At 39.6% G+C, this 13,570-nt stretch overlaps 1 protein-coding gene across 1 annotated transcript in view; it reads left to right on the top strand.

Moving 5' to 3' along the window:
* The window catches only part of COL4A1 (collagen type IV alpha 1 chain), a 120,467-nt gene that overhangs the window by 86,806 nt on the left and 20,091 nt on the right, over positions 1-13,570 (top strand). The window contains exons 25-40 of the mRNA XM_039714221.1: positions 978-1,169; positions 2,018-2,186; positions 2,540-2,632; positions 2,727-2,831; positions 4,317-4,414; positions 4,716-4,866; positions 5,204-5,317; positions 5,695-5,862; positions 6,415-6,504; positions 7,087-7,239; positions 9,995-10,093; positions 10,184-10,273; positions 11,100-11,239; positions 12,103-12,229; positions 12,322-12,402; positions 13,142-13,240. Of these exons, the coding sequence (XP_039570155.1) occupies positions 978-1,169; positions 2,018-2,186; positions 2,540-2,632; positions 2,727-2,831; positions 4,317-4,414; positions 4,716-4,866; positions 5,204-5,317; positions 5,695-5,862; positions 6,415-6,504; positions 7,087-7,239; positions 9,995-10,093; positions 10,184-10,273; positions 11,100-11,239; positions 12,103-12,229; positions 12,322-12,402; positions 13,142-13,240 (1,969 nt within the window). The remainder of the gene's footprint in view (positions 1-977; positions 1,170-2,017; positions 2,187-2,539; positions 2,633-2,726; positions 2,832-4,316; positions 4,415-4,715; positions 4,867-5,203; positions 5,318-5,694; positions 5,863-6,414; positions 6,505-7,086; positions 7,240-9,994; positions 10,094-10,183; positions 10,274-11,099; positions 11,240-12,102; positions 12,230-12,321; positions 12,403-13,141; positions 13,241-13,570) is intronic.

The raw sequence follows: 13,570 nt of genomic DNA, 5'->3' as shown, positions 1-13,570 counted from the left end.
ATTGCCACCACAATAAATTGTATTACCCAGTGGCTGAATGTACTATAATATCAATGGGATCCATGAAAGAAACTGTGGGGAAAAAATGAAAAATATTCTAATATATTTAAGCTTTTTTGTTGTCTGTCATTTGTTCTTGGCACATGTTTTGCCACACCTTTATATTTTACTTTTATTGCCTCGTAAGTGCTATTCATGTCTTTAATCAGACAAGGATTGGCTGCTGTTCTGAATGCTTTTAAGCTTGTTTTGCTCCACAAAGTTCAGCCAGGTGGTGATCCAGCATATAATTTAACTTGGAAAAACTACATTGTGGCCAGCCTTGCAAGCTGACATTGCTGACAGCCATGCCAAAACATCAGTCTAATTCAGAACACTCCAATGCTAATGAAAAGATTACCATTGACCATGTTCTGGTTCAGGCTGAAGTAGAGGGCACACATGAGCTGTACATAGTGGACATTGCCCATGAAGTTTGTGTTTTACTATCCTAATGATAGCTCTGAGTTACTAGAAATTATAGAGACTGTTCCCATAAGAAAAGTTCATTCAAGTCGTAGAAAATATGTAGGGGAAAATGTAAATTCTGGAAATCCTGTAGACATATCATTAGGTAGGTAATTTCTTTCCAGAGGAAGTTGCAAAACTATTTTCTGAGCACATGCATTATATTCTGATATTACCAACTGACTGCGTCAGCTGTTCAAAGTCTATGAATATTAATAATGATGAATATTAATAATGATTGAACACATGTATTCACATCCTCTGAATGTTATTTATAAACTACACAAGGGAGAATCTTTCTGCTTCCAAGACTGCTGTGTCTTGGAAAATATTCTCATTTGACCTCCTCAGTCAATGACTTGGTGGTTCCCTTAATTTGGATTTGCAATTCAGTTTTTGGAAGTTTGCTTTCTTTTATAGTTGAAGGGTTTGTAGGGCAGCTGATGACATCTGAATTTATGAAATTTCAGGGTCCCCCCGGCACTCCAGGACTTATGGGCAGCCCTGGGCCAAAAGGAGAACCTGGAGATTTTACTTACGATTCTATCCTGAAAGGCGAAAAGGGAGATCCTGGTTTCCCAGGACAACCAGGCACTCCTGGAAGAGAAGGAAGACCAGGAAAAGATGGATTTCCAGGTCCCCAGGGTCCAAAAGGAACACCGGTATGTTTGTTTCTTTATGTTTACATATTGTCCTACTGTGTGTTTATTTATGTTTACTTCCTGTGCTATACATTCTGTCTTCCAGATCAGAATTCACATGCTTTTGTGCCCTATACATGCTTTATGTTTATTGGCCTCATTTATTTTTCCACATCTATTCCTTACCATGAGTAGTGCATTCTTCCTCAGAAGACGATTCCATTTTCACTGGAAGTAGTGAGGAAGACAGTTCTTCAACAACTGACTATTTCAGAGCTAGGTTTTTCAGACCTTTTTTTACATGCCGCGCAAATAAGTAATCTGACTCAAATGCATTCAGCATGGCTTGTTACTTTCAGGACTATAGAGAAAAGGTTCAAACATGGACAGTAGTTTTATCCCTTTCTGCCTTTCTCACAGCTTGATAGTGAGAACTAGTGTGAATGATTTAGCTAGTATTTGGAGATGATTGAACAAATGCAGTTATCCAAGTAGAAATTGTGAAGACAAGATTCAATTCTGCTCTAGCATATTTCTCTTCTTGTGGAAACGAATGCTTTGAAATCTGGCACTGACAGAGTTCAGCTGATGTGAATATGGAGCTGAATGTGAAGCTCATCTCTGCTCCCAGATCCACTACTGGAAACATGGCCTGCATGTAACAGTTAGCTGCATTGCTAGATGTGATCTCCCTGTGCTGTTCCACATGCAACCTTGTTCTGTTTCCATTGAACTCAGTAGAAAAAAATCCACTTTCTTCAGCATTACAGATTCCTGTGCTAAATCCCAGTTGCAAAATATTCAGAGAGGATGATGTGTTCTGTCTTGCCAGCCAGGCAAGGAGTACACTTATACTTTCCAAAAATTAGGGTACAGCTGGCTTGAAAGGAGAACGTGGTCCCCCTGGCCAACCTGGATTCCCTGGAGTGCGTGGTGAAAGAGGTTTTCCTGGTCCTCCTGGGATAGGTGCTGCAGGATTACCTGGTGAAAAAGGAGACAGAGGCTTTGCTGGAACCCCAGGTTTACCAGGACTTCCAGGTAATGCTATAATGTGTTTAAAAAAATTTTAAAAAAATTAAATTGTGCTCTTTAAATGGTACAGCCTAAAGGATCATCAGAATTTAAGCCTGAAATAAAATGACTTCCTCATTTGAATCAGTGCTCACTTTCACCAGTATAATTGCAAATTTTAGCAGGCAGTTTTCTTGAAGAATTTGCTAGGTGAAATGGAATGGTTTAGGTTCATCCTAGTTTTTTATGAAGCTTCTACCAAAAAAACTTCATAACAAGTCACTTTTAATGGTATGGATGAACTGATAGTGTTGTCAGGGTAGCAGTCCCTTGTTTTATTTCATCAGTTCCTGTACTCTAACACAACTTTACATTTACAGGAGCAAAGGGCGAAGCAGGACGAACTATATCTCTCCCTGGACCTCCTGGGGCAGATGGCCTTCCTGGGCCACCTGGTTTCCCTGGACCCCAAGGTACAGCAGTCTGTTAATCTTTGATTATCAGTGTGGTTCTGTTCCCCAGAAGTTAACCTTTGTGCTAACATTTGCCTTGCTTTTATTTGCAAAGGTGACAAAGGGAATCCTGGGCTTCCGGGTAGACCTGGCCTACCAGGAGAAAAAGGTGCTGTTGGGCAGCCAGGTATAGGGTTCCCTGGACCTCCAGGTCCCAAAGGTAAGATAAAGCTATCCATCTAACAGAGCTGGTGTAACTGGAGTGTGGGTGGAGGCCTGGGCCTGCACTGTCATCCAGCCATAGCTGCATGGGGTTTGGGAGGTGCAGCTGAGGAAACTCCCTTGCAAAAAAGTCAGCCAGCAGCACAGTGAGCATTCTGTCAATAGAGTTCAGCTGCACACTTTGTGTGGTGCAGTGGTGCACCCACAGACAATGTCACAGTACTGCCAGAATGGAAAGTGATACAATACAGCATCTTACATTGCAGCAGCTGAAGTTGCTGAGAGATGACCCTTCTGAGAGATGAAAAACACTGCATGTAGTTGGTCCAGGTGATATGCTGACGTAACTGTAACAGCTGTGGGCCAGAGCTTACAGCTCTGCTGGGTCCCAGACAGCTGAGAGTAGTTTGGTTACAATTCCAGCTTACTCAACAGAAGTGTAGTCTTCCCTCCATGGCCATTATCAGCATATGCAAGTATCTTAGAGGGAGTCTAAGTGTTTTGGATTTTTTGAAGATGTATTTCACAGTACTGCTGCTCATTTAGAACTAGATGACTGAACTTGCAGCAGCCACCTCAATCACCAAAATTCTTTTGTGTCTTTGTTATTATTTCTTATGATTGCACACACGAATGAACTGGGAGGGTCAGAAATTTAATAAGGAGAAAGGGCATATTTTTCTCTGTAACCATGTCTGGTTCCTCTGAGAGTGCATTGGGAGCTGAACAGAAAAGGCCCATTGTATCTGTAAAAGAATTGCTGTATGCACTTTGATGCCAGATGAAAGAAATGACACATTAAATATATTTCTTTAAAGGTCCCTTCCATGAACTCAGCTCTGCCCAGTGACATTCTGGGGTCTTAGCCTAAAATCTGGATCTCTGCCTGCTTTGTCTGAATTTGTTGTGTGTCTGTTGATGTTGACTGAGTGCTATCTTTAAGGGATTTGCAGAGTGTTGTAGGTATTCCTTCTTGCATTCCCAAGGTGCAGTTCATGGGCTAGCTCTGGCATAGAAGCCTTCTGTATGAAACCCTCAGCAGGACATGTAGAATGTGTTACAAGACATACACTGCACCAAAGGTGTTGATTCACAGGTGGGCTTTGTTGTGCATCCCTCAGACTGATGTCCCCACACATTAGATTGCCTGTTCTGAAGAAGATTTTGGGAACCCAGTTTTGCAGGATGTTTCTTACAAGGGAAATGAAAGATGAACCCACAAGGCTATTTATTTAAGAAGAGACACTCAGCATTTATTTCTTCTGGGTGGTTGTTTTTCATCAGAAGCCAACTGCTGTGCAAATGTCAGTGCTTGAATTTTTGTTGGGACATTTGCTTACTGGCACACATAGAAGTTTGACTACCCAGATCTTTGTTAACAGGTCTCTGTGAATAGTTCAGTTTAGAGGCTTAAAGAAACAGCAGACTTACAGGTAGAGAGGGTAATGATGTGACTATTGTTTTGTTTTGCTTTGTCTTATAGGTTTCCAAGGTCAGCCTGGTTCACCTGGTCTGCCAGGAACCCCAGGAACCCCTGGACTGGATGGTTTGCCTGGAGTTCCGGGTTTACAAGGCCAAAAGGTAGATGTCAGCTGCTGATACTGTTATCTGTGACTCCCCATATAGGGGATAGGAACATGTGCAAGGAAAAACTTTAAAAGTTGGCCAAACTGCCTTTCATTTTGTGTTTGCCACTGTGCACACAAGGGGACAGAATAGATGGATAAATGCTTGGCATTAACACTTTTAAGGAACTTACAGCTCTCCCCTGAAGTCATGTACAGAGGTCTGTACATTAGCTCTATACTGATGATTTAAATACATTTAATAAATGATTTCTTGGTTTTGATGTGTAATTTGTTAATTGTGTTTCTTTGGCTAGGGTGAACCTGGTGTAGGTCTACCTGGCCCTAAGGGATTGCCAGGCCCCCCTGGCCCGGCTGGCATCCCTGGAGAAAAGGGAAGTCCAGGACTGCCTGGTTTACGTGGCGAACAGGGCTTTCCAGGCATACCTGGACAACAGGGATTCAGAGGTAATGTCACTGGAAAAATACAGTTCTGTATTTGTTATTTCTTTTTAAAGTCACTCTCCTGGAGATGCAGCGAGAAGTCTATTCATTACTGAAATATCCTACTGATATCTTGTGGAATTGCCCCGTTCCCCTCTCGTTTTTTCCTACCACCCACCAGTAGCAAATGCTAGTAGCAAAGAGCAGCCCTTCTTCCAAGGCCAGGCTTGGAGGTGTTGGTGGCTGAATGAGGTCTCCTTAGCCATATGCTTCTAAAGCACCTTGTCTGGCATCTTCAGCAAGGAAGATGTCAAACAGCATCAGAGAATGCTTGGTCTATGTTCCTCCTGTCTCCCTGCAGGTGACCCTGGTCTCCCAGGTCTCCAAGGCTTGCAAGGCCCTCCAGGTGCACCAGGGGTGGGCCCTCCAGGATTGCCAGGACCTGCTGGGCAGCCAGGACCACAGGGACCACCAGGTGAGCAGAGAATACTCCCATGATGCTGCTTAAGAGCAGAATTTTGACATAAGTGGATAACACAGGTAAAAGGGTTTCTTGAGAACTTTTTGCAGTGTGAAGTTGATAGGGGTAGATGGGGGGGACATAGTGCAGGGTGAGGCTTCCTGAGAGGATTGCTGGCATTTGGATTAGTCTCCTTGGGTTATTGATAGGTAATAAATATAGGTTCAAAGCCTCTCTTAGGAAATGAGGACTGGTTCTGCTGTCTGCCTTTGAGTCTTCATCCCCCATGCCATTTAATTTGTGAATCACAGGTGGATGTGGTCAGATACACTTATTAATGGTTTTCCTTGTTTTTTGTTAAGAACTAATCCAGTATCTTCTCTTTTTCCTAGGATTTCCTGGAGTAAAAGGAGAAAGGGGCTTCCCTGGTGTCCCAGGTCTAGATATGCCAGGACCTAAAGGGGATAAAGGTAGCCCGGGCCAGCCAGGAGTCCCAGGCTCTGTGGGGTTACCTGGCCTGCCAGGTCCACAGGGGGCTGTTGGACTGAAAGGATCAACAGGTAAACACCTTGTCCCTCAGAAATCAGCATCTTTGACAGCTTATTTTATTAAGTTGTTGCAGCACACCCTCTCACTCAGTGAGGAATTGATTGATCAAAGAGCCCAAGCTTGGGAAAATGCATGGACTGATATCAGTGAAGCAGCTCTGTGCACGTGTAACTGCACTGCTGCTGCTGAAGTCCTTTCATGGACCAAATCCAGCAGGTTGAAGGAGCTAGCCTTCCTCTTCTAGTAATGAAAGGGGATTATTCTGCACAGTTTTAGTGACAGAGTATGGTTTTAGTAATGCCTTTGTTAATGACAACATTGTTTGCTGTAATAGGAAGTCTTAAGAATTTGTCAAAAACCCATTACAAACTGTTTTCTTCTGGTCTTCATAATACTGTTTTTATTGTTTTCTCTATTGGACTGTTTTAGTTTAATCATCTTTGTCCCATTTTTCCTTAAGTAGTGAAATTCCTAATATGATAGACAGTAAATAGTTCTGTTTCATGTACTTCTTTGCACTGCTTGCTTTATTTTTGTTATTAACTCTTCTTCTTTGGCTTCAGGACCCAAAGGAGAAATGGGAGTTATGGGAACTCCTGGACTGCCAGGAACTCCTGGACCAGTTGGAGATCGAGGGTTTCCTGGTGAAAAAGGTAAGAGAGAGATTTTCTCAAAATAAAAACTGCAAACCCCACACCTTTTCCCGAACAGAAGTTGGGAAATAACCAAAGGTAAGCAGTATACTTGGCCTAAGGAACCGTTTCTGTCAAGAGACTTTCCTCTAAGTTAGAAATAGTATAAAAGGCCACATCCTCGGAGCAGTCATGAATTTGGGCACCAAAATACGATTTTTGATCAATTTTTCAAGTACATAAGGGTTTACTAGGTGTGGGGCTGCCATAGGTATTGCTCCAAGAAAAATACACTATTTGAAATTATTAAAAGCCAGCAGGAAGGTCTTAATTAAGAGCCTCAGATAATGCTCTGTATTACTGCCAAACCCCTGTCCTTATTGTTTCAGGAGTTTAAAACTAATGGCTGGGAAGTGGGAAAAATATGTCAACTTTCTGACAGGGCTATTGTAAAGTATAAAAAACATTCATAGGAGCTGTTCCAGAACATGGTATTTGGTGTTCAAAATCTGAATAAATAGCTAATTTAATTTGTTGTTTTCTACTAAATATCCTTGCAAATATTTAAATGCCCCTATAACATTCAGTGCTGTCTCTTTGTAGGTAGCCAAGGTTTCAAAGGTGTGATTGGACCACAGGGTGATCCTGGTGTTAAGGGAGATAAAGGTGAAGCTGGTCTCCCAGGAAAACCTGGAACAATAGACAACATGGATATGGTTAGCCTCAAAGGCCAGAAGGGAGATCAAGGAGAAAAAGGTAACTTTATTCTCTAACTGTGAATAAGTGGAATTAACACTCATATGCTACAAAGCAGCAGTACTTTGAATTCAGTTTTGCATTAGTTTTAGGCAACAGTTTTTAAAATAAAATTAAAGAGATTCACACAGCAAATATAGATATTTTTCTGGTGTTTTTCAACTCTATTGAAAAAAAGATTAATCACAGAGCAGAGGGGTTTTGTTTGAATAGAAGAAGTTCAATTTGTCCTTTTATAATTGATTTTACCTCTTTAATCACAAGGCTCTCTGAAAATAAAAGAAATTTTAAAAGTAAAACTAGAGCTTTCCAGAAGGGAAAAGCTTTAATGTAAAACATGTACTTGTGGCCATGAAGATCAACTGATAGTGTAAGAAAAAAAGTGAGCAGTCTTTTTTTACATATGTTTCTTGTGACCTGAAGAAAATTCAGGAAAGAAATGCCTTTATGTCACTGATACCAACAGATCAACTTATATCAGTTTATAAATTCCTGGAAGTACACAGGAAAAAGGCAATCAGTTTTCTGTTTAGAAACTTCATGGTTATAGATTTGTTAGCTTTTTTAGAGAATATATTCTTCTTGGATTTTTAGTTTTACTGATGATTGATAAATTAGTTATTTGAAATAATTTTCTCTCCTGTATTTATTTTCAAAGAAAAAATTGTGTATATTTTGCATATTTTTACTATTTTTCTTACTATAAATTACTTTTTACTTTAAAATAAGAGTTTTTAATAAATGGTAACTTATTTGCTTAAAATAGAAATGTAGAGCTTAGATGGGAGCTACTGAGATCTTGTGGTCTTTAATTTCTCTCAACCAAGTCCTTCAGGCTTTAGAGTAGTATATCATGTTTTCTGAAACAATTATCGTTCTTTTTACACTTTTTGATTTCTCCCCAGTTTGGCTGCATCATTTTTAGAATGCACATTGCTGAAACAAGCAAAGTACTTAAACACAGGCCTGGCTAGAATTAAATCTCCCTTTGTTGAAACAATAGCTGGCTGAGTTTGTGATTAGCTACAGTTCTTAGTCCCTTAGTTCAGGACTGCTGCCTGTGTAATAATTTTAAATTTTGTATGCGTGTTTTTGACTTCTTATATCACACACGTGGTGCACTATGCTTTTTGATTTTCACTGTGATGATTTTCAAGCTTCACTTCAACTCTTCAAAATCCTTCTGTAGTCTAATCCTGTCCTCTTTTGGAGCCTTTCCTTTTGAGTGTCATCTGTACATTTCATCAGTGTATTCCAGGGCAGACTCTTTTCCAGTTTGACAGTGAATCTCTAATAACTATACTATGTTGTATTTGAACTGTGGAAACAGGAGAGTATCCCAGTCTTAGCTGCCTCTTATCTCCATGTCCTGGCTAATTGTCAGAAGGAGATCTGGGCTCACGTGTTCTGGTTGGGTCTCAGAGAAACCTGGGCATGTGGGTAAGTAGTGCCTTGCAGCTTGGGCAGCCAGGGACTGCAGGGGAGGGCGTCAGCAAGAGAGGAGTGAGTACATCTGCCCTTCAGCTGAGATGCAGCTTCTGAGACTACTTTTAGTAAAGCTCACAGCCTATAAAGACTTCATCTAGATTATTTTTTTCTCATTTGCTTCTGATCTTGATGTGTACAGTGGTATGTAAAGTCTTAAAACCACCTAGGTTGTTTTCACTATTTCCTTATCTACTACTGATATGTAGGGTGATTATTTTGTTTCTAGAAATCTAAATTAGGCACACTTGTTATATGCAAATAAACAAACCTTTGCTGAGAAATTCAAATGGTTAATTTCTTTGGTTTCTAATTTACTAATCTGTCCAGCACTAACAGCGCATGCTTGCAAACTTCTATACTCTACCTTTTCCTGACCACATGCAGGCTACAGATTGGCCTGGCTCACACAGCCTGGAAGAGTAGGTTCCAAACAGATTCCAACCTGCAAATTTCTGCTGTTTTCTCATCCTTTCCAACCAAAATACACTTAGTACCAGCAGAGAAAAATAATTTAATTATACTCTGTAACTTTGCTGATATTTTGGCTGCCTTCATTCCTCTAGGCATGAGTATCACAGTAATGCTTTTAGAAGCTTCCAAAATACAAACTGTGAAGAGAACACACAGAATTTTTATGGCATATTATCAGTGATGCTTAATGAAAAAATGTGGGTTTGGACATCTTGAAATGTTTTTAATACTTACTGTTTTAATAAGCTGCTTACTTAAAAACATTCCATGACCTCAGTAACCTGTTGTCCTGCAGCTCTATGCAATACTAACAGAATTGTTTATGACCAAAAGGCATGGACATAAAGTTGGAGAAGAGGCACACTAGAAAGTAAGAGATCAAGCCTCCTGAAGGTGCTTTAACATTAAATGGAGCAGGGGAAACAACAAATTTCTGGCTGTTTACTTTGTTCATGTGTGCCTTTTTAGAGAACTGAGCAGTCAAATCAATAATTTCTGTTAACACTTGTCGGCCACTTTTCAAATAACTCATTAAACTAACTCAAACACACATTCATTCCAATTTCTTTTATAGATGTAACTTGCTTTGTAATTTGCACAGACACCCATAAAATTACAATAGTTTTCAGCCTTTTCTCAGTACTGGTTTAATGATTGGAAAGTTGTGTTTTACTCAGCCATTTCCTTGTTCAGCAGAGAGAAGCATCAGTGATCAAAAATTAACGAGAAGGATTATTATATGTAATTACATTAAATTGTAATATGATCTCACTGTGTTCTTTGTTTTGGTGTCCAGGGGACCATGGAGCAACAGGAGAAAAAGGGCTACGTGGGGATTATGGAGAACCAGGAATTCCAGGGAGAGATGGTGAACCCGGTACTCCAGGACAACCAGGTATTTCTGAAGCTAACAGCACACAGACTGTTTGTCAGGTATTTTAAACCTTGTTAATGATGGGATTCTTGATTTCTCTGTTGTCCATAGGACCAAAAGGTGATCAGGGCCCCCCAGGATACCCAGGGGATCCAGGAGTTCCAGGACAAAAAGGATCGGTTGGTGAAATGGGTCTGCCAGGTACTGATTGCTAGGAGTTTCTTCTTATTTTTTTCCTCAATTAATATAGAGCATTATGAGAAACCTGTATGCAATAATTGTTGATGTAGATCTACTAAACAATTGCACTGTTTGCAGTGACTGAATGTTAGGCTTTTGGGACATTGCTTTTCAATCCTATTGTGGTATACAAATAATGGTTTCCTAAGTTTCTACACACAAATCCTTTAGCTGGATGTTTAGGTTTTCTGTATTTGTTTCAGGCAGGCAGTTTTTTGAGTGGTGCCTGTTTGTCTGTCTCTGATAGTCTGTGAGCTGCATGGTGTATTTTCCCCCTTCTGAAAGGTTTGGTGAGCTGCTGTGTACTGACTGTCAATTACGAACTGTCGAGGTCTGGGAATAAAGTTGTTGTGGAAAGGATTAGCAAAGAATAAAATGGAAAAAAACCTATAACTCAACATGGAAACTTTGTCTCCATTGGGACAGCCTTATGTCTAGCATATTTAGAAAATCAAACATGAAAGTCTGAAATTATAAAAGAGGACAGAAAACATGCTGCAGAAGAGTCACTTTGTGGTACTATTAGAAATTAATCAAATAAAAATAAAGTTTTATTCAGTTCATATTTTTAGCAAGATCTTTGTTTGCTCTGAATCCAAGATTATGGCTGTCTTCTATGAGTAGAGTTGATCATCCCGTAAAAAGTCCCATTTAGAGAGTGAATCTCAAAATATAATTTACTTCCTTTCATAGCTCTGAATAGCTGAAGCAACACTGAAACATCACTGTCAACACTGCTAAGGTACCACTGGTTCTGATGTACCCATTTTTCCCTTCCCTTTACTAGGAACACCTGGAGAAAAGGGTCTTCCTGGAGTACCAGGTGCACCGGGCACACCAGGGTTCCCTGGGCAAAAAGGCGAAAAAGGAGACAAAGGAGCGCCAGGTTTTCCTGGAATTGGCTTTCCAGGGGCTCCTGGTGAGAAGGTATTTATACTCCTAAGGATTTGGTTATCTCTACTAAGCACTTGAAAAGATGCTGTTGGCCTTTAAGCTGTTTTGTTATATTTTCTATTATGCTAATTTAACTGCCATATGAAAAACTTGAAAGGTGTGCATATGTGCAGGTTTAGATGCGTTCTGTTTGATGGAACCAGTATCCCCAATGTTCTTTTTTATTATCTCTGCTCAAAATAGGCTCATTCACAGTCCTAGAAATGTAGGGAAGGGGAGAACTGAAAAAAATACTAAATCAATAATGTGAAAAGGGCATTTTACAAACAGGGAAAATAATCACACTAAAATAGTGTTACTGTATTTTTACAAAAATACTATACAGTGCTCAGATACTACTGAAAAGTGAACTGTGTTAATACTGTCTGTAAAGTTTAATTTAATCTCTAATAGTATGTAATAGTATTCTCATTTGTTTCATATTCCTTTTCCTAGCTGTACAATGACAGTTTTAATGAATTTATAAGTAAAAATGGTAAAAATAATACCTGCTAATCTGGTAGCAAATTTACTGAGAACTCAAAAAAAGACTTTTTTTAAGATGATGAAGTGTAATAAGTTAAAAGGCTAATTTTGAAAAGACATATAACCATCCTAAAAATGCATAGAAGACTGCTCATTTTCATATGTAAGTATTAGGCAATTGCTCGATTACTTGAAAAACTCTGATAGTGGAATTTTACACCAAATTTAATCCTAAATTACATTGTGTAGGAGTGGGAAAACAATGGAATTCTTTAAATTCAAATGGATAAGAGAGGTGACATCTACCACTGCATACAGAAAAAACTGTTTCTGAATTCATGTGTGGATTTTATGTGTGCTGCTTCTTCTAGGGAGAACCAGGAAGAACGGGTAGTCCAGGTTTATCTGGAGATAAGGGTGAAAAGGGTAGTGCAGGAATTCCTGGAATGCCGGGTGCCCCAGGTCCCAAAGGATCCCCTGGCATGGCAGGATTTCCAGGCAAGTGTTTATGCTTTTACAAAACAGAAAAATGAAAATAAAAATTTTATCAAATATTCCATATGGAAACACATTTTTCTTCCTTTCTTTAGGAAGCCCTGGCCGCCATGGAGAAAAGGGTGAAAAAGGACTTCCTGGCTTAAGTGGGATTCCAGGTTTAAAAGGAGAACCAGGTAAAAAAGAAATATAAACCAAATGAAAGGACACTTAAAATATTGTTCATCTCCAGGCAGTGGCTAAAACAAAATCTTTTGCATTCTACATTAATTTTGGCCCAGATATTTCACAGTGCATTTGTTAATTTCGTAAGCAAGAAAAGACATTGCTTAACAATATTGACATATTTCCTAGGTAAATATGAGTCAGTGTAGTGGGGGCTCATATTTCTTTTGCACTGTTAGAGGAATAGATTTTACCACCTTCCACAAGACCAGTTGTTGTTACAGCCACTACTTCTGTTGTTTCTGAGTTAATTTAAAAACAATTCAGTTGATCTTTATGTCCAAACCTGAATCACCACATTATCATCATTTCACTGCTGTTAGAAAGGAAATAGAGTATGGAAGAGAGTAAATCCATTGCTGTTGTGAGCATTTTTGATCTTGGAGTCTGCTGTTCTCAGTTTTTTGGCTTCAGGACACATCATCTTACTGGACAATGGACTGTGCTGTTCACAAGTCTTTGCTAGAGGTCCTGCATTCTAAACTCACTGAGATTCATAATAATTAGCTGTGTCAAAATCTTTAATATTTGAGCCCTGTCTCAGACTGATTTAATTCAGAAGTAAAATCAGTGAAAAGTCACACTGAAGTCATCATGCAATATCTGTGGGAGCAAAATAAAAAGTTAAGTTTCTCTTGAGAGGGAAAAAAAAAAGTCACAGTTCAAATGAAAATGTCAATGATTTTTCAGGTGAACCTGGTGTTCCGGGTCCTGCTGGTGCCATTGGTCAGAAGGGTGAACCAGGTTATGATGGGATTCCAGGTGCAGCTGGTGCAAAGGGTGAACAAGGTACTGTGACTGTCATCTTCAGTTCCTGTGGTATGAAAATCCACAGACACAGCCTGCAGAAGAGTAGCTGGTAGAGATGTGTACTGGTTTTGAGTCCTTTGGATGAAACCTTAGAAAATAAATTCAGTATTGGTGTCTTACGATCATCCAGCATTGCAGTGTGATAATTTAGATGAGCAACTGTGTTTAATCAATGTAATTTTGAAAGAATTTCTTTCACAAAGGCTGGTAATGCTTTAAAGAATTGTGTTTTGGCATTAATTTCAGCCTGAAACTTAGCTGTGAAATAGTGGAGCAGCCTTGCCTTTTCTTTGGGTAGGGTTTTCAGTC

Source organism: Passer montanus, unplaced genomic scaffold (genome assembly GCF_014805655.1).
Source record: "Passer montanus isolate IOZ18808 unplaced genomic scaffold, ASM1480565v1 scaffold3, whole genome shotgun sequence".
NCBI classification, from domain to species: domain Eukaryota; kingdom Metazoa; phylum Chordata; class Aves; order Passeriformes; family Passeridae; genus Passer; species Passer montanus.
This window is presented reverse-complemented; position numbering and strand designations above follow the sequence as displayed.